Source organism: Agelaius phoeniceus, chromosome 16, assembly GCF_051311805.1.
Source record: "Agelaius phoeniceus isolate bAgePho1 chromosome 16, bAgePho1.hap1, whole genome shotgun sequence".
NCBI classification, from domain to species: domain Eukaryota; kingdom Metazoa; phylum Chordata; class Aves; order Passeriformes; family Icteridae; genus Agelaius; species Agelaius phoeniceus.
Window position 1 is genome coordinate 7480517 of NC_135280.1, and position 24512 is coordinate 7505028.

Consider the following 24512-nt stretch of genomic DNA (forward strand, 5'->3'; position numbering starts at 1 on the left):
GAATTAAGAGAGGTAGTGGGAGGTACTAATGTCTTAAAATCCTACAGTTACTCACCAAACTGGCACGGAGGCATGCATGTCCTATTCTCCATGCCAGCAAGAAGAGACAGGGCTGCACAATGTGTGTGTTTGCTCAAAATACCTTCAGTGGTGCAAGAGAGGTTTTTATCTCCATAAAAATCTTCAGTGTCTGCTTTCTGCTGGAATGCCTCAGCTCTTGCAGGCACCTCCTGCTTAACCTCTGGCTGCTCCTGACAATGTCTCTTAAGGTCCTTTCCTCCCTCCTCTGTGAGCATAAATTCTGGCTGGCAATAAAACCCCTGAAGTCAGAGGCCATGCCCATTTGTAATGGACATTAGTGTAAAAAACACATCAAGACACAATCAGGTGATGATACCAAGATGGAGCTCTTGCTACAATCCTGTACAAAGCTTATTTGTTTCTTAATCAATTGAACTCCCAACAGTGATTAAAAGATTTTTAAATTAAACAGGAAAAAAAAGCACTTTTCATGAGAGTCATGGCAGACAACTTTTAAGAAGATCTTGCTGTCAGTGATAAGGGTGGTCCATACAGGCAGCAGAATTAATCGAGATGGGTTACAAGGCAGTTCCAAGTTTTCCTGAGGCACAGAGTTTTAAGAGAAATAAACCTCAGAGGCAGGCAAAGGAACACAAGTATGAAAATGAGATAATTAGGCTAGAACAGCAGAGAGGAAGCTCACACAGCAAGGGGCTTTCCAGGAGATTAAACCTTTATGTTTAAATCAATCATTTACTATGCTGAAAGAGCAGAAAAAGAAGAGCTTGTTTTTCTGTGGACTGTGGAAAGGGAAAGACCAAAGGAAAGAGTATACAAGGGACAATGGACAACAGAATGTCTGATACTAGAGGAGCTTCAGAATTGAAGAACTTGTCTTTAGAACAAGCATTTGAAAAAAATTAAGATCCCATAAACAGCTAACTAAATGCCTATGGTAATTACTGCATGTTCAAGTAATAGCATGCAGTGTCTTTCCAGTATTAGTGAAAACACTGAGGATGAGGATGACTCTGGGTCCAGCAGTGATGATGATACAGACTTGGATGCTTTTCAGTATAAATCCTCACAGTTAGTGTGGTGAGCTCACTCATGTTACCAGCAATTTGCAAATAGCTGAAACAGGCCAGACACTTGAGCAGCACAGTGAGATGCTGCACTCCACAGTGATGCTGGTGTAATCCTGCATTCCAAGCCAGAGGTGTTTGACCTCCTCCATGCTGAGATCTCTTCCTGCTGCCCTTGTGGATCACATGCATCCTGTCTGTAAGACTTGGCTCAAAACTTGGCTTCTTCAAAGCCTCAATTTCTTATGATGTATTGTATCTGTTTTCTTTTAATATATGCCTAGAATTAAAAAAAAAATTATGTCCTATGAGATTTCAAATGATGTATTAGCTATACATGGCTAATCCCCTCAAAGGCTGCTTCCAGTGCTACTTGTGGAGAAGTCATGGAGAAACAGAATCTCTGCTAGTCCCAAACAAGCAGGAACTGCAAGCTTTGTTTGAAGGCAAGTCTCTTTTCTGAATTCATGTAAGGATGGCAGAGACAATCTATCAAGAACTTTTCCTGAATATGCAAGAATATATGGCTAACCAGTGGTAATTACTGCATTGCCTTCCTTGTGGTGATCATTTTTTACATATTTACCTTTTTTACATTGATCAAAACTCATCTTGTTTTTGCACTGTGGTTTTTACCTCCACTGTACAGAGCCAGATTTATCAGCCTTTTATATAACATTTTCAGTGAAAAAAAACTTCTACACAAAATGTATGAACTCAGCACTTTATTTGATGAGTGCAAGCCCACAATTACTCCAGATTAACCTTCTGAAAGAACTGAATTCATAAATAACAAGTTAGTAGTAATTCATTTAGAACATAAGTGACTTAGAGCTCAGGTCCATCTTGAATCAAATCCATCCCAGATTTGTTTTTACAACTCATCAAGAAAAGGAGTATTTCCCAAATCCCCAGAAGCTGCCATTGATTTCTTCCCACTGAGGAACTTCTTTGCAGCCTGAAAATAAATCAGAAAAGTGGATATGAGGAAATATTCACTACAACAGAGTTGATGCTACTCAACTCATCAGCTTCAAGTTACTAAAACAAAGAACAAATCCTGGCACTACTATAATACACCATCAGGTAAACAAGCCTCCTTTTGCTGTATAAATCTAATTGCTTCTAATGCAGCTGCTCATTACTTTATAATGTGAACAGAAATAGCAGATACAGTTGGATATAAAAGGCATGAACTCTAAAAATGGTTATTCCTAGAATAATTACACCATAAAATACAGTGTATCTCATTACTACTAAAGATATTGCTAATTGCTGCAATACAAATAAGCAATGACTGTGAAGAAACAATTTTTTTTATCTCAGAATTTCTCTTTATGATAGATTTTTAGAAATTAGCTTCACATATAAGCAACAAGATAATGTGCAGTAGCAACAAAGTTACATCTATTTATCACTGAAAGCTTAATTGTTTTATTAAACACACCCATTATTCTAGACTCAGGAATCCTAAAAACCTTGACACAGCATCACCTGCACTGGAACTAATATGAAGTTTTCCATGACCATTAGTTGGCAGTTTTGGTAAATTTAAGTGAAGAAGATGAGAATTTTACATAATTCCCAGCAATACTAGTTTTACAGTGTATTAAAGAGTCTTCTGTTAATAAAGTGAAGACATCAAAAGATACCCAGCTGGGATTTATAAATGAGCTGCCTTTTCTATTTTTAAAGACAGAATATGTGTGTGTTTATAAACACACAGAAATGAGCATCAGTTTTCCATAAAAAACCTGACCCAGTGATCAAGGAGCACCTGTGGCTGCTGACACATACTTACATTCACAACATCAGCAGTGGCTACAGAGTCGATTTTTTGAGCAGCAGCAGATGGGGATGTGTGTGTGCCAGAAACCAGGGACTCGGAGCCAATTTCATTCAGCAACCCTTTTGAGGTCTCCACTGACATCAAATAGTTGGCTTTCAGCTGATTTCTGCCATCAAGAAAGCATCAAGAATGAGCAAGCTTGGAAGCCCTGCTATTACCTTCCCTACCACCCCATAAATACAATGAGGTTTTGGTCCTTTTCAACTTCTCAAGATTCCATTTTGAAAGGTGTCCCTTGTCTAATAGGGAAGGATTCTGTGGTTAGGAAAGAGGCACCACAAACAGTCCAAGCATGAAAATGACAGGTACTTGAACACCTACTGTCCTCCCACACAGTCAGAGGATCTCTAGCTCAGGAATTTTTCTGTCTGAGGTAACCAGTGCAGTTAGACAAACTATCAGGAACAGCTGCATGCAGAGCAATTTTGTCCTAAGTGACAAAGAAGCAGTGAATGTAAATGCTCAGGCTACTCCTGTAATAGCTCCATGTTTTGTTAAAAGAGTTTATGTTTTTGGTGTTTCATGCAGAATCACTGCTACATATGAAAACCTTATTTTTCTAAGCCAGTCCTTCTATTCTGACAACAAAAAGATAGAAAATTATTTATTCCAATAGCTCATTATTAAGTAGCTTGGTATTTCTGATTGAATTGCCAGACTCTGCAAATAGAACTGACTGGGTTTGGGTTTGTTGTTTTTTTTTTTTTCAATAAAGGAAAAGGAGGAATATAGGAAATGTATAAAGCCATTCCAGAAAGGAAACTCCAGGAAAAAAAAAGAAAAAGAAAACCAGCCACAGCAGCACTACATGTAACTCCCTAATGCTAGGCAGCTTTGTTAAAAAAGAACAAAACAAAAACCCACAAAACCCACAACACACAAAACAAATAATGCCAGTATAAGAAGTCCAGACTCCACCTTTAGCCACAAGTGACTAAGGCAGAACCAATCATGTCTAGGCTATCATATTTTGGGTGACTATGCTTTACATGGAGTCTTGTATTTTATACCTGCAACACACAAGATTTTCATTTTGCTACTTGATTCTGTACTATGTTGTTGTTTTGCACAACTGCAGCTTTAAAAGCTCAGTGCAGTTTAGCACACTTGGAGACCCCGTCCCCCAATGTTCCTGGGGCAGCTATTTCCAGCACTGGTGTACCATCACAAATTCAGTGCTTTACACTTGCAAACCCTCATTACTCTTTTTCTTTGAAGATGGCACAGATTGCTTATTATAATTGTTTTGGGAATTGCTCAGTGTAACTGTAAAGGGAATTACCTAAATAATGCAATTTAGGATTCTAATTTAAACACATCTTAATACTACAGAGTATGATTAAAATGACAGCACCTGCTGACACTTGCTAATTTCTTACATTGAAACAGTCTTCAGAAAATATTAACACTTCTCTAATAAGTTTTTATTAGAAATAACACTACTGGAGAATCAGTACAGATTTCAAAAAAATATTAACAGGGGCTCAGTTTTAATGCAGGACTGTGAGTAGTTTCCCATGGAAATAATTACAGGATAAGCTCTGCTGTACAGAATAGTCTGTATGTTTCACAAGTAGCTGCATGTTAAGAAAATTCTCTTTACACACATGAGAGTTCTTTACAGACTTACTTTGCTATTGTGACATCAGCATCAGTGACACCACCCTGAGCAACTGCCTTCACCTGGTTCAAAGCAGCTTTAATGACCTGAGGAAAAGGAAATCATTTAAGATTTCTTCCCACATCAAATTTCAACATATTACTTCTATTATCTGGTATCTTGGAAACTTCAAGGGAAGAGCAGCTGACAATGTAAGGATTGTCTGCCTGAACACAATTCTGAGCAGTTTTATAACAAGACTAAAAACACTGTAAAGTATTCCCAAAAATGCACAAAAACCAGTGTGGATTTTAACTGCACCACAGCATTCATTTATATGGTCTCAACATCTTTCATGTAAGTGCTCAGTTCTGCCAGCTTTAAGAGACAGTTCTTCATTATATACTCTGGCTTACTAATGTATATCAGCAATTACAGTCAGCAATTCAAGGCATTTTATTAACTTCAGTTCATATTATGGATCTGTCCTTCCCACAAAGCAAGTCTCATTCCCAGCTAGCAGAGCTAAGTCATAACTGAATATGCAGCATTCTTATCCAGGAAATCATATGAATTTCCTTTTTTTTTTTTTTTAGATGAATCAGTCACAATCTCAAATCAAAACACTACTTTGAAGATTATATTGTTAATGCTTAAATTATAATCAGCAACTCACCTCCCTAGCATTTGGAGCCTGGGATATGGTATAAATCCCAAAGAGCCCAGAATCAGAGTAATTAACATTAAATGCAGAAACCTGAAAAACAAACATTATCATTAATTGAGTATCAGAGTAATTCAAGCATTGGAAAGTAATTACTATTAGGGTCTACAATACTGTAATTCAAGAAGCTAAACTCCATCTGTGCTGAGAAAAGATCAGACTGAAACCCTTGCCTGATACACTGTAATGTGTGCAAGAATGAATCAGTTAAGATTCTAGCTGAAGGTAGTTACCTCTCAAAGATAATATACATTTTACTTAAAAATCAGAATACAGTTCCAAAATCTAGATTATAGTTCCAAAATCCTTAGAACTTACATCAAATGGCTGGCTGGTTGCTTTAGCAACACCCTGGGCCAATTTGCTGGTAACACTGCTTCCCCTCTTGACAAGGGGCCCAGCACCCAGAACATACTGAAGGACACTGAAGGCATTTGCTTCTGGGCTCCCAACAACAGCTCCTTCTGCTACAATAGCAGCATGGACAAGGCTATCACCAGTCTGTTTCCTGATTTCTCCTAGAAATACAAGAGAAAAAAGGTAATAGAGTGTTCAATTAGAAACTACTGTACATTCACAGGCGTGGAAAGAAACATTTCCCTTCAACAAGAGAAGAGCAAGGCCTGAAGTTACTGCATGCCTCCTCAGGAAGGGAGCATGAGGCTGAAGGTAATTTTTAAAAAGTCTAACATTCAAAATTTTTTCTTGCTAGCACACAACCCAGTGCCTTGCTATGCCTTATTTGAACCTGACCCTGAACCACACACAGTGTGAGATGATAAAACTCAACAAATACCCAGAGTCTCCACATAACAAATATCCAGAAAATAGTGTACTTTCTGTTCATAATAATATTTATGCTGGCTTATAGAAACTGAAGTTATTCCAGTCAAATATTAGTATTAAATGTTGGAAACTTTCTTTCTCCCCTTCATATCTTTACAGAAACATCTAATACTGCAACTAAATAATAGCTGATGGTAATGGTCTGAGATGCTGCTCTGAAAGGGCTACACACTGCTTTGACTTACAACATTTAACACATCTTCCCTAAATAGAAATCCTGCCTCCATTTCCTGACAGCCATTCACCTACTCTTACAGGAATTTTAGCAAAACTGCCAAGAGAAACCATTTGGCAGCTTATTTTTCACTTTATAGAAAAAAATGATGTCCCAGGTAAAACTTTGTTGAAGAGCTGGGTTCAGTTTTATCCCAGAACTTTCCATGGTGGAATCTTCTGCTTATTTAAATGGGATATGCACCTGAACTGTCACTTCCAATGCCCAGATTTAGTGCAACTGTATAGTTTTCACTTGTAACTTTGATACTACCATTTATATATATATATATATACCATTTACTACTTTAATACTACCATTTATAAACAGAAACTCAGTCACTCAGAATAGATAAAGAAACATCCTTACCCCCTTTATAAACAGCCTTTGCACCAGGAGTACCAGATCCACTTCGGATATTTAGGAATTGCTCTGCAACTTGCTTTAAGGTGGAGTGATATATACCTGCAATACACCAAGCATTTGCAATGCCACTGAAAAGCTACAGCAGTTCAATAAAAGTGAAGCCTATGGTAACAGTTTACCTCTACAGAGAACTCCATTTTCTCCTGCAGTTTTCCCATAGGACCTGCAGCGTTCATTCAGGAACATACATACCTATTCCTACGAGAGCAATTCTTGAACTTGTGAAATTGTTCTGTACAAAATGGTGGAGCTGCAACAGTAAATTCAAATTTTAGGGTATTTTGTTTAAAGAACAAAAATCATGTGTGTTTCTGACATAGCCCCTTATACTTCTTAGAGCAAATTCCAAAGCTTCCAAAAGGAACTGTCTATAGAATGTAATTTTATTGCATTTCCCAGTGACAACTACAAAACCCTTTTATACAAGAAGACCTGCATTTCATTGACAGCCTTACTGTCAACAGTAAGCCACTGACATTAACCATTTAAAAAAAAAATATCAGTTCTGTACCCAGTATTAAAAGTTGCATGGAAATAAATTATTTCAACACCAGATTAATAAGGTAGTAAATACTGGCTGTATATATACTAAATTAATTTTCTCTCACCACCTATTCCTGACAAAAAACTGAAGCAGACATTTAGCACAATACAAAGAACCCTACCTGCTCAGAAGTAATTTTTCCAATTCTGTAGTCCGGGCAATACAAGGGGTTTGCCAGAGCATTTTTATAAGCTGCAGCATGCAAGTTTTCCAGCACTCCTGAGAGGAACAGTTTCAGATAATTAACACAAGATCCACATGTAATGAAGGTTATGAATGAAACTAAATGAAGAAGCTGTGCTCCACTTTAAGGACCATACAATTTTCAAAAGCAGGTCTGGAATAATCCAATTCATAGGGAAGTTTCCAAATCCTTGGGCTGGAGCAATCTGGCCTGAGGCCTTCTGTTCTTTAACTTACTAAACACAGTACCCAAAATAAACTTTTATATATATAGTAACATAGATGCTCAACACTTTTTGGCTTCAACAGCGAGCTATAAATGCAATCAGTGTTTAGAAGAAGGGGAGCAGCATCCTATTAATTATCATCTTCACTGTAGGCAGCCCTTGCTCTTGAGAAAGAACAGCTCTCTAGAATCCTGTTTGTAGCTTTGTGAGGTGTCTCATCTATCTCCCTGCTCAGATGAAGGATGTCAGTGTCTTCTCATCAGTTTTTTTACATTTCAATAGCATTCTAGTAATTCCTGTTTTGATATTCTCCTTATATTTGCTCACACTTTTTCCTCAAGAGAAAGATTCCTTTCTTTATAGTTCTGTTTCTGAACATAACTAACTGAAAATATTACATTACTATGAAAACCAACCTGCAGTTGATATAAGTTAAAAAAAATTACGACTAATTTTAAAAAATAGCAGCACTTCAGTATGAGCCACAGATTTTCTCCAACATTACACTGTCACCTTCAATGGGTTACAAAGGTAAACGTGCTTCAGAGTGGTACAAATTATTGTTTATTGAGTAGAACTACCTGGGTGATCTTGGAGTATGAGTTAATAACACAACATATACTGGAATAGGCTTGATCTGAGTGAGACTGTGTTGTGTTTCCTCTTTGTTTTCCCTTAAACACAGAAATCTAAATTTACAACCCTAAAGCTGGAACCCATTTTCAGTGTGATGAAAATACATACTGTTTTTATACCAAAATAACCATATAAATTCAAGAAGTCTGTAGGATACTATTTTCACACCTATGAGTAATACCTAAATATGGTTTTCAGAACACAAGCTTCTGCAAATACATTGTCAACAACACTTATGACTTGCACATTCTTTGGTTGTACTTGAGAAGAAATAAAAATGTAAAATGGAAGCTGTCAAGGAGACTGGTGTAAGATGTCTTCAGCATGTTACTTGCTAAATGCTACCACAGGCTGGAAAAAGCTGTGTATTAAGCAAAGTTCCATAACCCCAGAAAGAGCATACCTATCAATAAGCTGAAAAATTCAATGTTCATGTGACAGAGCAAAATGGAAACTGTTTTTTTATTTTGAAGGAACTCCTGCAGAGCCAATACAGTGGTTCAAAAAATCCACTTACCAACTTGAGTATTCTGACGTGCAATTGTTTTATCAACTTTTAATTGTGGCTGAAGAGCAGCTACTTCCCATGGTCTGAACTCTGGTGCTGTGGTAACATTCAGGAGATATTCCATCACTGTATCACTAGATAAAAAAAGGTACAAAGGCATTAAACACAACTAACATGTGCTTCTTCTGCAGTTGAAAGCAATTCAAATTAATCTGCAAGCAACATGTCAACAACAAAACACATCACTCAAGGCAGAGCAATTATCAGCACTGCTGTACAAAGTAGGAGAATTCCATTCTGTAGCATTTGTATGCTCAGTAACCTGACATAGAAGTTGAATATTAATATAGTAATTTACTGATTTATTACAAAAGCATGAGAACAGATATTCCTCCCACCCTGTAAAATGACAGCTCTTCACCACCAAGCAGTGTTAAGAAGGCAGTAATTCCCTTTCTAGCCCACCCAGATACCTACACATAGTCTCGCAGACACTCAACAGAGTAAGCCATCTTCTCCCTTGTTGCGTGCACACTGCATGAGAAAAAAACCAAAATCCATTGCAGCAAAAAACACAGAAGTGAATCCTCACACATACTCCCCATTGATCAAATTCATCAAGATACAGACTGCAGTAACTACTTAACCTTAAATCTGTCTGGGGTGACTGTTTAAACACATACAGAGCAGAAACAGATTTAATTAAAACTCACATCTTCAGTATTCAAGTAATAATATTCAAAGAATAACAAGTGAGTTGTGACCATCAGAATTTAAGATACCACAATAATTCAAGGTAAAACAGCAAATGAGGTTGAATAATAAAACATGGGAAAAGAAGTGCATATGTATTAAACAAAGCAATTTAGAAATTACTCTCTTTGGGCAGAAAATATGGTCGATCCTGCCCTTTTCCTTCAACATATTTGTTACTGACAGGACCAGAAAAAGGGTAGAGTCATAAAACTCTATTTTTAACCAAATTCTAGATAAGATGATCTTACTGGATGATTTCAAGATACACTGAAAGAAAGCAGGTACAGTGAAATCCCTCTTTTATTCCTCTTAGTCTTGTTTTCTAGGCTTAAAACCCCCAATTCACAACAGCTAACTACTGCCTGTACTGCTCCCAAGGTTGCAATCTAATCACAAAAGATGGAGGAAGAAAAAGCAATCTACTGACTTTGAGAATAACTTTCCTAAAGTCTGCAAAAGCAGAAAGAAAATTAGGCTCCAAGACAAATTATATTTCTTCCATGGGCACAATATTTATATTCTGTTTACTGAAAGGTGTTTCTAAGATACAAATCATGAGCTCATCCTTGAAGCTTAACAGAACAAAAAGTACAAGATCTTCCTTGGCAACATTCACTATTCAAGTACCCCGCTGAGCTTATCCACCTACACATTTTGTGTTTATTGTCTTATGTTTCCTTCAGTCCTAGAGCTCCTGTGCATCTCAGCAACACAAATTATCTTTCTGGGTGGGTACAAACCTCAGGCTGCCCCCAACAGCTTCAATGCCACGAGTGATCCGGAAGGAGGAAGCTCCTTTAGTAGTCTATTAAACAGACAAAAAAAGGGCAACTTACAATTCTAGCTGTTTAAAACACAGATACTGAGTTGATGGCAGCATTCAGAGAAACTACTCAGAATTATTCCACAATGCACAAAATTGAGTTTGTATCAACCACCTGAACTAATTATTACTGCAGCTTAAATAGAATTAGTTATGTGTATATTTGAATACAAATATACTATATATATATATATCTATATATATATATATATCTATATATGTAGTTTAAGACACCAGAGGAAAGCACAATTATAAATGAGTATTACTTCCCATCTTCCAGGACACACTATCATTTCTCCTGCACTGAACCACATAACCAAGTACCACTGTACATTGCTCTCCAATTCCTAAGATCTCTTACATTAAATTTTACCATACCATTTATTTTTGCAATAATAAACTTTGACCATTTCACCTACTGTCAACATAATAACAAAGGCAATAAACACCTACCAAATTAGATGCAAGACGAAGCAGGTGAGTAGTTCCCAGGTTACTGGTGGTTTCATATCTGCTGCCTGCTTTAATAAACACACCAATTCTTGAAACAGGAGAAAAGTTTTCCAGAGATGCAATAACTAAGCCATTTGGTAATTTTGTGATCTGTATTAAAAAGAAAAACACCTTTGTTTTCATTCAGTGGAAGTACTATCACAGCTCTGCTTTGACCGAGTTTTAAAAAATAAATTTAAAAGAGAGGGGGAAAAAAACAACTTGTATTTTTATACTGACCTCAAGATCCTGAGACGCTGGAGATAATTTCACCTTTGCTGCAGTTGGTGAAGATGAAACTTTAGGAGCTACTTTCAGTGAGTAAAATCTCTTCTAAAGGAGAAAGCATAAGAGATGGATTCCCTTAATTAGTTCATCAAATTTCCTTAAATACTGAAAAAGAATCTGACTTTAAAGTAGAAATACAATGAAGGACTTCGAACACTGGAGTAAAAACAGTGACATGGAGGCAAGTCCCCAAACTGCAGTCTGGGCCTCTTAAAATCAGTCCAGAGGAGCCCATGAAGATGATCAAAGGACTGGAGCACCTCTGCTACACAGACAGGCTGAGAGAGCTGGGGGGCCCAGCCTAGACAAGGTTCCAGGGAGACCCCACTCCAGCCTTGCAGTACCTTCAAGGGCTCTTGAAAGAGATAAAAGGGACTTTTTACACAGGCACATAGTGACAGGACAAGGGGAAATAATTTTAAACTGTCAGAGAGTTATATTAGATTTTAGGAAGAAATTCTTCCCTGTGAGGTGGTGAGGCACTGGAACATGTTGTCCAGAGAATTTCTGCACGCTTCATCCCTTGAAGTCTTCAAGGCCAGGTTGGACAGAGCCTGGAACAACCTGGTCTAGTGTAAGATGTCCCTACCCATGGCAGGGGGCTGGAGTCTCTAAGGTCCCTTCCAACTCAAATCATTCCCTGATGCTAGGATTTTAATAACCAGAAGCAGTCCTTCACAGGAAGAGGTGAGTACCACAAGAGCCCTGCATTCAGCAGCTGGCAACAGAAATGACAGAAATGACAAGACTGCTGATTTCAAATCTGAAATGCTATTACTTTCCACTAACTTTAAAAGTTCCTTATACTAGTAAATTTACATATTACTCTCATTAAAAAATAACTTCATTCTCATGCATCTCAAGGTGAAAACGGAGTGACAGAAACACCACTGCACTGGGCTGTACCGATGTCAGCGATGTAATTCCCATTGCTTCACCAGAGACTGTTCATTGTATGAATCTAGGAAAAACTCCTTTGCTCCCTCACCAAGGGTTTGGTAAGACACCTAGTCTTAAACTCTACTTATTTATGAACCACTACCGCATATCTAAAACTGACTCACACGCTGTCACTCAGAGGTCATTCTCCATCCCGCTGGAGCGCATTTCCAGCGCGCATCCAGCACAGGTCCTACCCAGCTGTCCGCCAGCTCCGCGAGAGCCTTTGGGCAGGAGAAGCCCTCTGCCCCCCGCCCGCCCCCAGGACGCGGCAATGCCAAGGGCACCGCCTCATCTCAGGCAGCTGGAGCTCCTGCAGCGCGGCGGGATCCCCTCGCCTCCCTTCTCTCCGTGCCCCGTGCGCCGCTGCCGGGGCGGCTCTGCCAAAGCCCGGGGCCTGTCTGACCTTCAGCCGCCGTCCCGCCGCGCCGCCCGCCCACCGGCCCGGCCCCGACCCCGGAACCCACACGGACCCCGCGGGCAGCCCGGCAGCCACGACCGCCGCCCACCGCCCGGCTCACCGCCCCGGGCTGGCCGGGGTCAGGCTCACCCGCAGCCCCCGGGCCCAAACAGCGGCTGTCACCGCCAGCTGCGGCTGTCACCGCCAGCTGCGCCTCTCCCGCACCGCGCATGACGCGCCCGGATCCCGCTCACCGAGAGGGAGCGCGCGGCCACCGGGAACCCCTTCATTGTCCCGCGCCCCTCGGCTCGGCCCCGGCCAGGACAAGATGGCTGCCCCGGAGGAAGACCCCGCCTTCCCGGCACGCCCCGCGCCGCGCTGACCTTCCAGCGAGCGCACCGCGAACTCGACTGCTCCGGCGGGCGGCGCGCCGGGCGGCAACAGCGCCACCGAGCGGGCACCGGGGGCTGCGCACCTGCGGGAGTGTCGCCCCCTCCCGGGCACTGCGGGCCGTGACACCCTGCGGCGGGCGGGGTCCCAGTGCCACGGTCCCTCGGGAATGTGCCCCGGGAATGTGCATGAGCCCCAGGAACGTGCCCTGGGAATGGCCCTCCGGAATAGCCCTCGGGGCGCGGGGTGCTGCTGGCGGCTGTCGTACGGGCTGTCCCTCAGGACGCGGATCCCAGGTTGGCTGTGCCCAACCTATGTCAGGGCCATTCCGTGGAGTTCGCAGCCACCTTCCCCCCGAGCACTGCCTGGGTGAGGCGGGACAGCGGCGGTGCCCGCGGGTACGGCAATGCCCGGGGCACCGGAGCCGCTTTCAGTGCGGACATCGCGATGTCCGCCGCGCCCGTGAGGGGCGTGGGGTGCGGAGGCGGAGCCAGGAGCGGTTCCGCGGGGCGGTTCCGCGGGGCGGTTCCGCGGGGCGGTTCCGCGGCGGGGCCGGCGGCAGCGGGGCCGCCCCGGCGAGTTCTTAGCGGCGGTGCGGGCGGTGCTCTGTGTCGCACTCTCGGAGTCCCGTCAACCCGTCCCGTCCTATCCTACCGTATTCTATTCTACCCCATCCTGTCCTGTCCCGTCCCCCGGCTCTCGCCATGGGCTCGACTCCTCCCGTGTTCATCGGCGCCGAGGAGGTGGAGAAGCACCTGCACCGCGCCAGCCTCCTGCTGCCGGCGCTGGAGGCCGCCTTGGCCAACTTCTCCGGGGGCGCGGCGGGCGGGGTGGTGCAGCCCGTGCGCACCGTGCTGCCCGTGCCCCGCCACGGCGGGTGAGGGCGCGGCGGGGCTGCCCGAGGGACGGCGGGGGCAGGGGCCGGGCGGGCGGGCGGGTTTGGGGCATCAGAAAAGGCCCTCGGTACCGAGTTGCCGATTGAGCGGCCGGTAGCGGTGTGACGGTCGCTGGCTGTGAGCTGCCGTGATAGCGGTGCGCGAGTAACGCAGGAAATTCTCCCCCGAGGTACCTCGGAGTCATGCCCGCGTACAGTGCTGCGGACGATGCGCTGACAACCAAGTTGGTGACTTTCTATGAGCACCTGAAGGACTCCTCTGTGCCTTCCCACCAGGCGACTGTGCTCCTGTTTGACCCCAGCAATGGCACTTTGAAAGCTGTAAGTCTCGTGTGTCCTGCGTTCTTCTCTGCTCATGCTGTCAGGTCTCACTTCTGCTTCTTGAAAGCTGAAGCTGGTGTAAATTGGCCTGAGCTTACCAACAGGATTTGGCTTAAAGCTGCCTGCATTTCGTTTCTGTTAAACTGTACTCTCCGTGCTGTTTACTGCTGCCTGTGATTTGAATCTGATAGCTCAGAGTGGAACTGGAAGAGAGAAATGATTAGGAGAAGTTTATCTTGCGTTTGAAAGCAAAAATGCCCCCCATATTGCTATGTAAAAATGGATCTTGACCCATCTTAAGTCTCAAGTTGAAAGAGATTTACAATTTGCATTGCAGGGACTAGTATTCAGAGTCTGATTATTTAAAGAATTTAAGATGTTTTTCCTTAAGAATAGTGATGATTTGCATTGCAATTTAACAATAATGATTTATTAAAGGGACAAACCTGATCAAGAAAACTATCTTGGGTTCTTCTACCAAACCCCTTGAGGTTTTTGCCCCATAATTAATATGTATGCAGTAGCCAATGGTCATTGAAGCAGGAGTGTCCCATGTGTGATACATTTTTGAGAAATTCCATGGTTCCCTGTCACCCCTCTGTACAGACCAGGACAGTGCAGAGTGGGGAGCCACTGCCAGCTTGCACTGCTCCCTGCTCCTCCTGGAGCACAGAGTATTGGAATCATGTGTGTTCCCTGTGCCTGAGAGCCAGGGAAGTGCAGTGCATCAGGAGCTGGGTGAGGTAGAGGTGGCTCTTCTATGATCATTTTCACTCCTTTTGTGCTGATGGAATGATGTGGAAGAACTGGAATAAACAGAGGAGCTGCCCATTTAAACGTGACTTTGTATGGTTTGTGGTTGCTATGATAATGATTGCTGACTTCTACACGTGTATATCTTTTATATCTGTAACATCACATCATTACAAATTGGATGAGAATGTTTGGTATCTATTAATTTTTCAGTGTTCGCTTCAGTCTGTTTGAATTTTTTTAAAGGTCCTGGATGGCAGTGTCATCACAGCAAAACGAACAGCTGCAGTTTCTGCCATTGCTACCAAGGTGTGTCTTCTGTTCTCTAAGTGGGGCTTGGAGTTATAAAATAACTAGAGCAAATGATGCAAATGCCATTTCATCCAATACAGCTTCAAATTAGATTTGTCATAACATATGCACTTTCAGGGAAAACTTAAACTCACTGTTTTGAGTCAGTCATGTCTGGCTTTTACACTTTGTGTGTGATTGGAGAAGGAATCTGAGCTATATTTTTGTGGCTTCTATTGCACCCTCTTCTAGGAATTTACTGTCTTTCACTGTATTTTCTTTCCTGTGTGTTTGTGTTAACATGCCCCTTTATGGCTTTGGATGATGTAGTTGTGGTGATACATTGAATTTTATTTAGATAGATGCCAACTGCTGTCGGTACAGGACAGGTGGGTGGCACTGGACCTGTAAAAAGAGGGGAAAAGCACATTTCCATTTCTTTTAAGATAGATGATGCCCAGTATAGATGGATAACTTGTTCAGAGGTGTCTGTCTGTCTGCCAGTGTCTCTGTTGTCACTGGAGGGTGTCCAGATGACTGTCCCTGAGCATAGCCATAAATTTCAGTGACAGGTGAGGTGTATCTGGCTGTGCATTGTTTTATATCACTGAAATTTTAGTTGGAAATTGTTGTGTTGGGTTTCTTTTTTAAATGCTATTTTTGGCTGGGCTGCTAATATCAGGAAGAGAGCAAGTGGCCATGCATTGCACAGCAGGGTTTGAGCCTTCACCTCAAAGGCTGAGGCAATAAGAAGAGGGCCAGAGCTGAAAAATAGTGTTGTTTGTCACTCCTCAGCTTTGCATCAGAATGAAGGCTGATCTCACCATTTTGTGAGGGGCAGTTCATGCCAGGGTGACTCTATCCATGGCAATGGAGCTACACTGGCATAAAACTGAGTGAAGGACCTGTCCCCAGGAGCTTCTCCTGAACCAAAGGACAGAGTGATTTACAATGAACTCCTTGGACAGGAGGTTACAGGACCTCATTCATTTGGGCCATTCTGTGTTTGGTCAGTTCTATGGTTTTCATGCAGTCCATGCTGGCTTCAAAGGAGCTTGGCTGCTGAAGGTACTTCAGGATCAGATCCTTCATTGTCATCTGTTCTTTTGGAAATTTTCAGGAGTGTTTGAGTTTAGCTCATATTTGTCATCTTGTTTTTATGGCATTTGCTTTTCAAAGACCCCTCTTACGCAAAGGACCTTTGAAATCAGGGCCTCACAGCCTTTAAAAGGCACATTAAAACAAATTCTTACTACTGAGAAATGGGATCAATGAGATTTTTCTCCATTTGTTAGCAGCAGAATAAACCTTGAGAGCCCAGACAATTCTAAAGCTTTTTAGGCAGGAGTGAGTGGCCACAGCAAATGCATAAACAAGACACAAGGAGAGCTGGGGCTGGGTTCCAGCAGCTCTGTCTTCCCCTTTGCCAAGTGCTGGTGAATCACAGACGAGAACTAAACCAGAAAGCCAAAAACAATTGTGGAACTGAATTTTATTATTTGTTCCTCAGAACCATCCCTACTTTTACAATGTCTGTGCATTATGGCTCTTGCAGTGCCAGGATATGCTTGTGGTGTGATTTATGGCTTCAGTGAATGCCAAGAGGTGGGTTAGTGTGGGGCTGCCAGGACCAGTTTACCTGTGCAGCTGCCACTCTCAGTCCTGATGGTTTTTGGGGTTCTGAGCCCGGCTCTCAGCCAGTGCAGAACACCAGCACTGTGATTTTACACTTGATCAGCCACATGGGTGTGCAAATATTGGAGTGTGCTGAGGCCCCAGAACTTGCTGTTCATGCTGTTGCATCTTAAATCTGAATTTCAAGTCAGACAATTCAACACTGGAATTAAACCAAGATGTGCTTTGGTGCTACTGATGCTTGCTTGTGCATTAAAAAAAAGGCCCAATATATATAGTGATTGTTGAATACTTGTTTATGTACTATTTTGTTGTTTAAAAGGACTAACAATACTACTTTCTTTTGTAGTATTTTGATATATATTTGTAATGCCTGTTAATATATTGTCCTTACAAATTCTCTTTTGATTTTTTTTATTCCTGGTACTGTTCAGTTGTTAATGCCACCTTTTGCAGAAGTGCTGTGCATTTTGGGAGCTGGTGTTCAAGCATACAGCCATTATGATATCTTCACAGAACTGTTCACATTTAAAGAGGTAACAGGCACATCTTAACAAGATACATTTATTTTTCTCTAGCATGTTGCAGGATTCATTGTAAAAAAAAAAGTACAGCCAGTGAAGTTGTATCAGGTGAGGCTGGGATGGAGCTCCTGTTCCCAGAGCTGCCCTCACAGTGCTGTGCACTGGCAGCTCCAGGGCTCTGATAGCACCCCAGTGTTTTGGCTGCCTCTGAGCAGTGCTCACACAGCATCAAGGCTGTCTCTCCAACATTTGTTTCTGTTTTATTTAACTGCCTTTATCTTGACCCACTTATATTTCCATCTTGTTTTCTTTTCTCTTCCCTCTCCCTGTGCTGCTGGGGAGAGGAGTGATGAAAGAGTTTTGTGGGCACCAGGTATCCAGCCATGGTCATTCCACCATAAAAGTTAAGATTAATCATATTTTGGTTCTGTTTCTACAGAACTCAAGAGTAGTCAGAGCAGCAAGAACTTCTTGCTCAAATGTTGGTATTTAAGAAAAGTTTGGAATCAAAGTTGTTTCAAATAGCTTTTTGTTTGAGAAGATCCTACTGTATATGCCATACTTGGATAAGTTTTTTGTGACTTTTCTTTAAATGTAATTTTCAGAAATATTTGCATTTTATAAGAATAATCTCCTCTACAAGGAGATGTTATTCTAGCATCACAAAACAGGCATTCAAATGTAGCTGAACACTCTTGAAATTAACTTGTATGATAACATTGAAGGGGAAAAAAAACCCCAGCCTTTAGGAGATGTTTAACTATTTACTAAAAACTTAAATGAAACGTTCTGTTTCAGCAAGGAGAAACTCTCCAGGTTGACGTGTCTTTGCTTTGTTGTGTTTTTCCCCCGGAGGTGAGGATATGGAATCGCACCAAGGAGAGGGCGGTGCAGTTTGCCAGCGCTGCCGGCGGCCCCGTGCGGGTCTGCTCCTCCGCCCGGGAGGCGGTGACAGGGGCGGATGTGATCGTGACAGTCACCATGGCAACGGCTCCCATCCTCTTCGGGGACTGGGTGAAGCCAGGTGCCCACATCAATGGTAGGTTCTTGTGTACAGCAGGTGTTTATTAGCGCTTTGTTTAGCATCACCATCTGTTGATGCAGTTCTCTGTGCTCCATAGAATCAATATTCTTTACATTTTGACTTCTCCTCTTTACTGAGGACCCCTTTTCCCAGCCCTGTCCTCCTGGAGTCAGAATGCCTGCATAATCCAGCAGGAGATTTTTGCTAGAGCATGGGATTTGCTCTTTCCCCATGTGCTCTTTTCTGTTAGTGGTGCATCATTGTGGCATTTTCGGGGTTCGCCAGATGGAGGAGGAAATGATGAATCTAACTCCATGTTCTTAGAAGGCTAATTAATTATTTTGTGATCTATATTATATAAAAGAATACTATACTAAAGAGTACTAAACTATACTAAAGAATAGAGAAAGGATACTTACAGAAGGCTAAAAGATACAAATGAAAAACTTGTGACTCTCTCCTCAGAGTCCGACACGGCTGGCTGTGATTGGCCATTGAGTTAAAACCATTCACATGAAACCAATCAAACATGCACCTGTTGGTAAACAGTGTCCAAACCACATTCCAAAGCAGCAGAACACAGAGAAGCAAATGAGATAATATTGTTTTCCTTTTTCTCTGAGGCTTCTCAGCTTCCTAGGAGAAGACTCCTGGGCAAGGGGATTTTCCCAGAAAATATGATGGTGACACATCATCTTTGCCCTCATGTTGTCATTATTCTCACCTTGATCTCCATTTAAATAACCCACACAAATGTTCTTATTTCTAAGTAGTTACTGCTCATTGTTACATTGCCCTGGTGGTGTCATCTTCTCTTCCACCAATTTTGTAATCTCCTCTATTTGTTTCTTTTGGGGCTGATCACACCAATTTACTTTTTTACTTGAGTTATGAAGATGCAATAACTGAGTTAAGAACATCATAATTTAACCTCTAATTATAGTGAGGTTTGGAGGGGTGCTTTTTTTGTTGCCTGCCTTGTAATGATGTTGCCACACTATTGTTTGGAATCTCTGGATGTGCCTCTGTTTGTTTATTTTCATGAATTGTGGGCCTTTTTCAGATGACCTTGTGCACTTTCCAGATAGCCTGGTAATAAGACAAAAGCAAGTTCTGAAAGGGAGCAATTTAAAGAAAGGTCCCACATTCCAGCAGCTTCCTACCAATTTTTCAAACTCAATTTAGTCCTTTGTCATTGAAAGTCGTTGTCTGTGTTGTGTCATGGCAAGGAAGTCAGAAATACAACAAAATCAATTAAGGTCCACAGTCACTGAGGCAACACAGACACAAAGACCTCTCTCCTTTCCTTGCCATTTTTTACCCTTCATTGAGGCATTTGTACTGTTTGTTTGAAGAGGCATTTGAGCAACAAATGCAAATGTGGCAAATGCAAATTTATTGCTCCTTAACAGCTGGGCATGTAAAAAATATCTGAATACAATATAACTGGGTAGTCCTTTTAGTTTCTGTTGGGTTTTTTGTTTGCTTGTTTTTTAAGCCCAAAACAAGTTGAAAATGATCTTGGTGCTGTGTATAAAAAATTAAGCTCCATGATTTGTTTTCAGTTTCTCTGGGTAAGTGATAATCTAATAAAGGTGTGTAAAATTAATTTGGTAATGATCTGATGAAAACAAGGGTATAAGAGGTAACAGACAAAGGGATAGGATTTTCTTTTGCCTCAGCTACTTAGACTTGTCTGATAAGGATGTCTTACTGACATAACAAATCTTGAATGCTTTTCTGTCCTATCAATCAGTATTTCTCCAAGGCTAACACTGGATTTTTTTGTACATTACATTTCCGTAATAGTGTTGATTGTTACTTCACACGTGTCTTTTGAACAAAATGTGGTTGGAATTTGTTTTAAACATTGCCCCCAAGTTCATCAGTTTTGTTGCTTTAGCTGTTGGAGCAAGCAGACCAGACTGGAGAGAACTGGATGATGAGCTGATGAAGAATTCTGTTCTGTTTGTGGATTCCAGAGATGCTGCTCTTACAGAATCAGGAGATGTTATTTTATCAGGGGTAAGGCTTTCTGAAACTATGAGCTTTATTTTTGTGGCAATTGGCTTGCATTTGAAATGAGTTGGTATTGATGATGACCTGCACTGAAACCTTTAGGGCATCAAATGTAGTTTTTGACACTCTCCAGGCAGGGTTGAAGGATGAAGTGGTTTCAAACTGCAATTGCTCTGTCTGTGACCAAGCCATGCAACCTCTCTATCTACCATTATATGACACTATATTACAGTAGCATGTTTTCAGCACTGGCTTTTGATGATAACAATGTATTGCTGTTGAAAGACTTACATTTCCTGCAGTGTTTGTTCATCATAAATATTCTTCAAATCTATTTAGTAAGACCTGTAACTTTCTTCCCCTGAGACTTCAGTGTGATTGACACTGAATGGACCAGCCCAAAGAATGGACCACACAAGCCAAGCAGACAATGGTCTGCACAGATTTGCCAGCAGGGACTCTTTGAGGTTCAATGGAGTTTTCTTTTTCTCTTTTAATGTGTCTGCAGAATAAATATGATTTACACTTTTGAGGTTTAACATAAGAGCTCCAGATATGGTAATGTGTGTGGAATCCCATGTGTTTTGTTGGACAAGTAACAAGCTATCCTCTGTAAAAAAACTTACTGTCTGAGGAAAGTCTGCCAGCTGTTTTTCTTTGAAAACCATTCTGTTCCTCTGATTTCAGTCCAGTTTCTATATAATTTGTCTGAATGTTGATCTGCTTCACCATGGAAAGTAATCAGTTTTGGATGCAGCACTGGAGGAGTTCTTTCTTTTGAAGTCATTCAGAAGAAAAGGGTTTTTTTTTCCTCTTAATGTATGTGTGGGTATTATGTTTTTGTATAAATATGTATCTTTTTTCACAGGCGGAGATTTTTGCTGAGCTGGGGGAGGTTTTGAAGGGTACAAAACCAGCCCTGCCTGAGAAAACAACAGTGTTTAAATCATTGGGTAAGAACAGCCCCTCCTGTGTCCAAGGCTGACAGAAAACAATGCCTTGTTCTTCATTAGGTCCCCCATGCGTGGGAAAGCTGCTGATCATCTTCAGAACCGCTGTGGCAATGCACTGTCCACAAGAAAGTAGACTGTGATTTGCATTTTCCCTTTTTATTTCCCTTCTTGTTTATCTAGCAGGATTGATGTAATGAAAAGTGATAGGAAAGCAGGCAAACAATAGAAGTCCATTTTCCATTTCACAGTTGTTCAAGACATGAGTGCAGCATTTATTAATAGAGCAGCACAGCCCGACTGCCCCGCTGTTCCACCCGTGGGGTCTGTCTGACCTGGGACAATGTGACACTGTCCTGTGGGGCTGGCCTTGGGGACAGGGTGCCACTGGGCATGAATTGCCATGCTCTGAGCTACATGACATCTCCAAAAGGACCCAGTTGTGATATGAACACTGAAAATTAGATTCCTGCTGTTACATTAACTTCATACAGCACACCCAACAATGCACGATGGCTATGGACTTTGAATGTAACACTGTAGGTGTTTGGGATGGGAAATAATTCCTGTTCCTGTCCAGTTAGATAATCTCCTGAGTCTTCCTGTTCCCTTCTGAAGCAAAATTATTTGTACAGCTGAATAACTGTTTGAAGGTAACTTCCATTCTTTTTCAGGGATGGCAGTTGAAGACACAGTAGCAGCAAAATTTGTTTATGATGCGTGGTCAGCTGGTAACTAAAGAGAGAAGACTACAATGCCAGTGAGGCCAAGAAAATCGTTTGCACTTAGTTTCCCTGAATCCTGTGCTAACAAGAAAGGCACCAATCATATTTACATGTGGCCCTTCTAGAACATTCAAGAAGGAAAAGTAAAATTTCAGCAATAGACTAATTTCTAAAGTCTTCTAATTTCAAGTATTAGATACTTGCAGTATTGTTAATAAATGTCTCTCTTTTGTAACAGCAAGTATTAGATGTTTGCAGTGATGCTAACAAGGGTATCTTTCCATATTTTGGCATCATTCTGGAATCAATGCCTTTCCTCTCTAATTATTTATGTAGCAAAAGCCTGTGTGTAGATTTCGTGGTTTTTAGAGGGATAATTCATTCTGGTGTTAAATAGATCAGTTTGTAGAATGGACTCTGGCATCATATTTACCTGTGATGGTACTTTAAATGCAGCTGTGGGTTTCAGTGCTCCAGTGACAGGGACCTTGTCTTCAGCCTCCAAGGCACACAGCCCAACTCTAGCTCCAGGACACACCTTCCCTTCCAGCTCACTGGAAGTCACCACTTTTTTTACCCCTTGCAATCCACCTTCCTCTGCCCTCAGACTCGGTGGTTTTTCACTAAGGGCACAGTTCTGAGTGGGGGTTTATGTAATAACCATATTTCCATCCAGCTGGGTTTCTGCTCAGTACCTCCCTTAGTACATGCCTGACTGGGATATTGCCATTTTCATATTGCAAGGAGTCACACAGAATGTGAGGACTAATATGTGTTTTGATTCAACTTTTATCTCAATTCTGTAGGGATATTTTGCTGGTAATCTGTGGTGCCTCTGAGTTTTTCTAAGCTTTTAGAAGGCTGGAACCACACAAACTGATTTCAAGTATACAGGCAAATATTTTCAATTTGGCTGTACCATGCTTCAATTGCTAATTGTTCTATTATCACAGATATTAGCTGGGGCAGGAATTTTCATGATCCTCTCCTGGCAGAGGAGCCCAGTCACATAAGGAAAAGTTCCAGTTTTGTGCTGTTATGCAACTGCCTTGCAAAAGAGTGAGCATCTGCTGAAAAACAGCTATTGCCCTGGAAACAAATTCCTGTCTCAGGCTCACAAGTTGTGCCTTGTGAAATTTTATTTCCATTTGCATATTATTTCATGCAGGCTATTAAGTGTTTCTTCCTGCTGTGGAAGAGTAGGATGACATTTTGTAACATGCCAGTAGAATAGAGCAGAGCAGCAGGAAGGAGGGTCAGGAGGAGCTGGCATTAAAGCCCTGGAGGGTTCATAGGTAGGTGTAGAAGAGGTAAATGAGTACAGTGCAGGTGTGATATAAATAATACTCCCAGTTGTAAGCCTGGTGTAAGCTAGTTGGAAAATGTACTGAGTGGTAGAGGTAGCATAGAAAGGTACCAGACCACTGATAGGCCTGAAGGATGTTTGGTGTGGATCCAAACTGAACTCCACTGATCCTGTTTATTCCATCAGAAAAAGAACAACAGAAATTTCTCTGTGAGCCTTTGTGTTTTAATTGCAGCAAAATTACCCTTCTGTTTTTACATGTCTTGTTTCTTCTCTGTCATTTCTGAAGTGTCCAGAAGTTTGTGTTGACTTAGTTTGTTGGTTCATTCATTCAGAACTACACTAACCTGAGGTAAACATGAAAGCAAATGATGGTCCATTATTCAATGACTCCATGGAAACTTGCAATTCATAATTATGACAGTATTATCCCAGTTCTGGGCCAGTGTTATCCCAGATTTGAAATTTGAAGTGAGATTTAGTGTTTGAGAAGAAGACAAGTCCAGTTTATTTTCACATGTACTCCCCTACAGACTATGCACTTTAAAAAGTAAATGGAGCCAGTCCAAAGACCTGGTTCTGAAAACCCACATTGTTCTCAGCTTCATTGGCAGTGGGAGATTTTGGGAGCCTGGCTTCAGTGTTGTTCCTCTGATGTCATGAAGTTCAGCTACAATGGGAATTGCTTGGATGCCACCTTTTAGATTTTCTGAGGGGAAATAATAGCATCAATTTCTGTGTTTCCTTCTCTTACAAACTAATGGATCATGAAATTGTGTAACTTGCATTTATATTAAAATTAAATAGATACTGCTGTTTGTCTTTGACACTCATTTTGTTGTCCATTCCTTTTCTGGTTTGTGGTTGATTTATTTGATGACAAGAAAAAAAGTATTCAAGTTGTTGCAGTGACAACACTCTCAATAAATGTGATCACTGAATGTAAATGGAAGACATAGGCAGTTCTCTGTCCCTCTGTGCTACTCAGTTTTTCAGTTGTCCCACTCCACATTTTCTTAATATCTTTTCAGTGCAGAGTATTAAATCCTTAAGGAAGGAGAGCCTTGTACTTGGCAGGGCTGTGCCTGGGTGTATGGTTTGGGTTTGGGTTCTGCTCT

At 41.6% G+C, this 24512-nt stretch overlaps 2 protein-coding genes across 3 annotated transcripts; one reads left to right on the plus strand and one right to left on the minus strand.

The window, feature by feature from the left end:
* Window positions 1–1814: 1814 nt before the first annotated feature.
* On the minus strand, window positions 1815–13396 carry UQCRC2 (ubiquinol-cytochrome c reductase core protein 2). Of its 2 annotated transcripts, none has more exons than XM_077187155.1 (14): window positions 13037–13396; window positions 11175–11267; window positions 10896–11045; window positions 10360–10424; window positions 9341–9397; window positions 8873–8997; window positions 7431–7528; window positions 6958–7015; window positions 6709–6804; window positions 5598–5797; window positions 5232–5312; window positions 4586–4662; window positions 2908–3061; window positions 1815–2064 (listed from the first exon to the last, which is right to left on the minus strand). In XM_077187155.1, the coding sequence occupies exons 1-14, from the start codon at window positions 13139–13141 to the stop codon at window positions 1981–1983; spliced, it is 1443 nt and encodes a 480-aa protein (XP_077043270.1). In that variant the 5' UTR covers window positions 13142–13396; the 3' UTR covers window positions 1815–1980. The 2 variants fall into 2 exon arrangements, with proteins under 2 accessions (XP_077043270.1, XP_054499537.2); XM_054643562.2 differs by lacking the exon at window positions 13037–13396 and adding an exon at window positions 12816–12972.
* Window positions 13397–13474: 78 nt separating this feature from the next.
* CRYM (crystallin mu) lies at window positions 13475–24227 on the plus strand. The gene is made up of 8 exons (XM_054643564.2): window positions 13475–13828; window positions 14017–14167; window positions 15167–15229; window positions 17281–17382; window positions 18226–18409; window positions 20298–20419; window positions 21282–21366; window positions 22038–24227. The coding sequence occupies exons 1-8, from the start codon at window positions 13656–13658 to the stop codon at window positions 22100–22102; spliced, it is 945 nt and encodes a 314-aa protein (XP_054499539.1). The 5' UTR covers window positions 13475–13655; the 3' UTR covers window positions 22103–24227.
* Window positions 24228–24512: the final 285 nt, after the last annotated feature.

Excerpts from the sequence above, each read along its gene's own strand:
- UQCRC2 (XM_077187155.1), bottom strand. The coding sequence starts at position 13,141 with ATGCACATTCCCGGGGCACATTCCCGAGGGACCGTGGCACTGGGACCC. Across the intron at positions 11,046-11,174 it reads CAGCGTCTCAGGATCTTGAG|ATCACAAAATTACCAAATGG; the intron begins GTCAGTATAAAA and ends TTTTTAATACAG. Across the intron at positions 4,663-5,231 it reads AGGCTCCAAATGCTAGGGAG|GTCATTAAAGCTGCTTTGAA; the intron begins GTGAGTTGCTGA and ends CCTTTTCCTCAG.
- CRYM (XM_054643564.2), top strand. The coding sequence starts at position 13,656 with ATGGGCTCGACTCCTCCCGTGTTCATCGGCGCCGAGGAGGTGGAGAAG. Across the intron at positions 15,230-17,280 it reads TTTCTGCCATTGCTACCAAG|TTGTTAATGCCACCTTTTGC; the intron begins GTGTGTCTTCTG and ends GGTACTGTTCAG. Across the intron at positions 21,367-22,037 it reads AACAGTGTTTAAATCATTGG|GGATGGCAGTTGAAGACACA; the intron begins GTAAGAACAGCC and ends ATTCTTTTTCAG.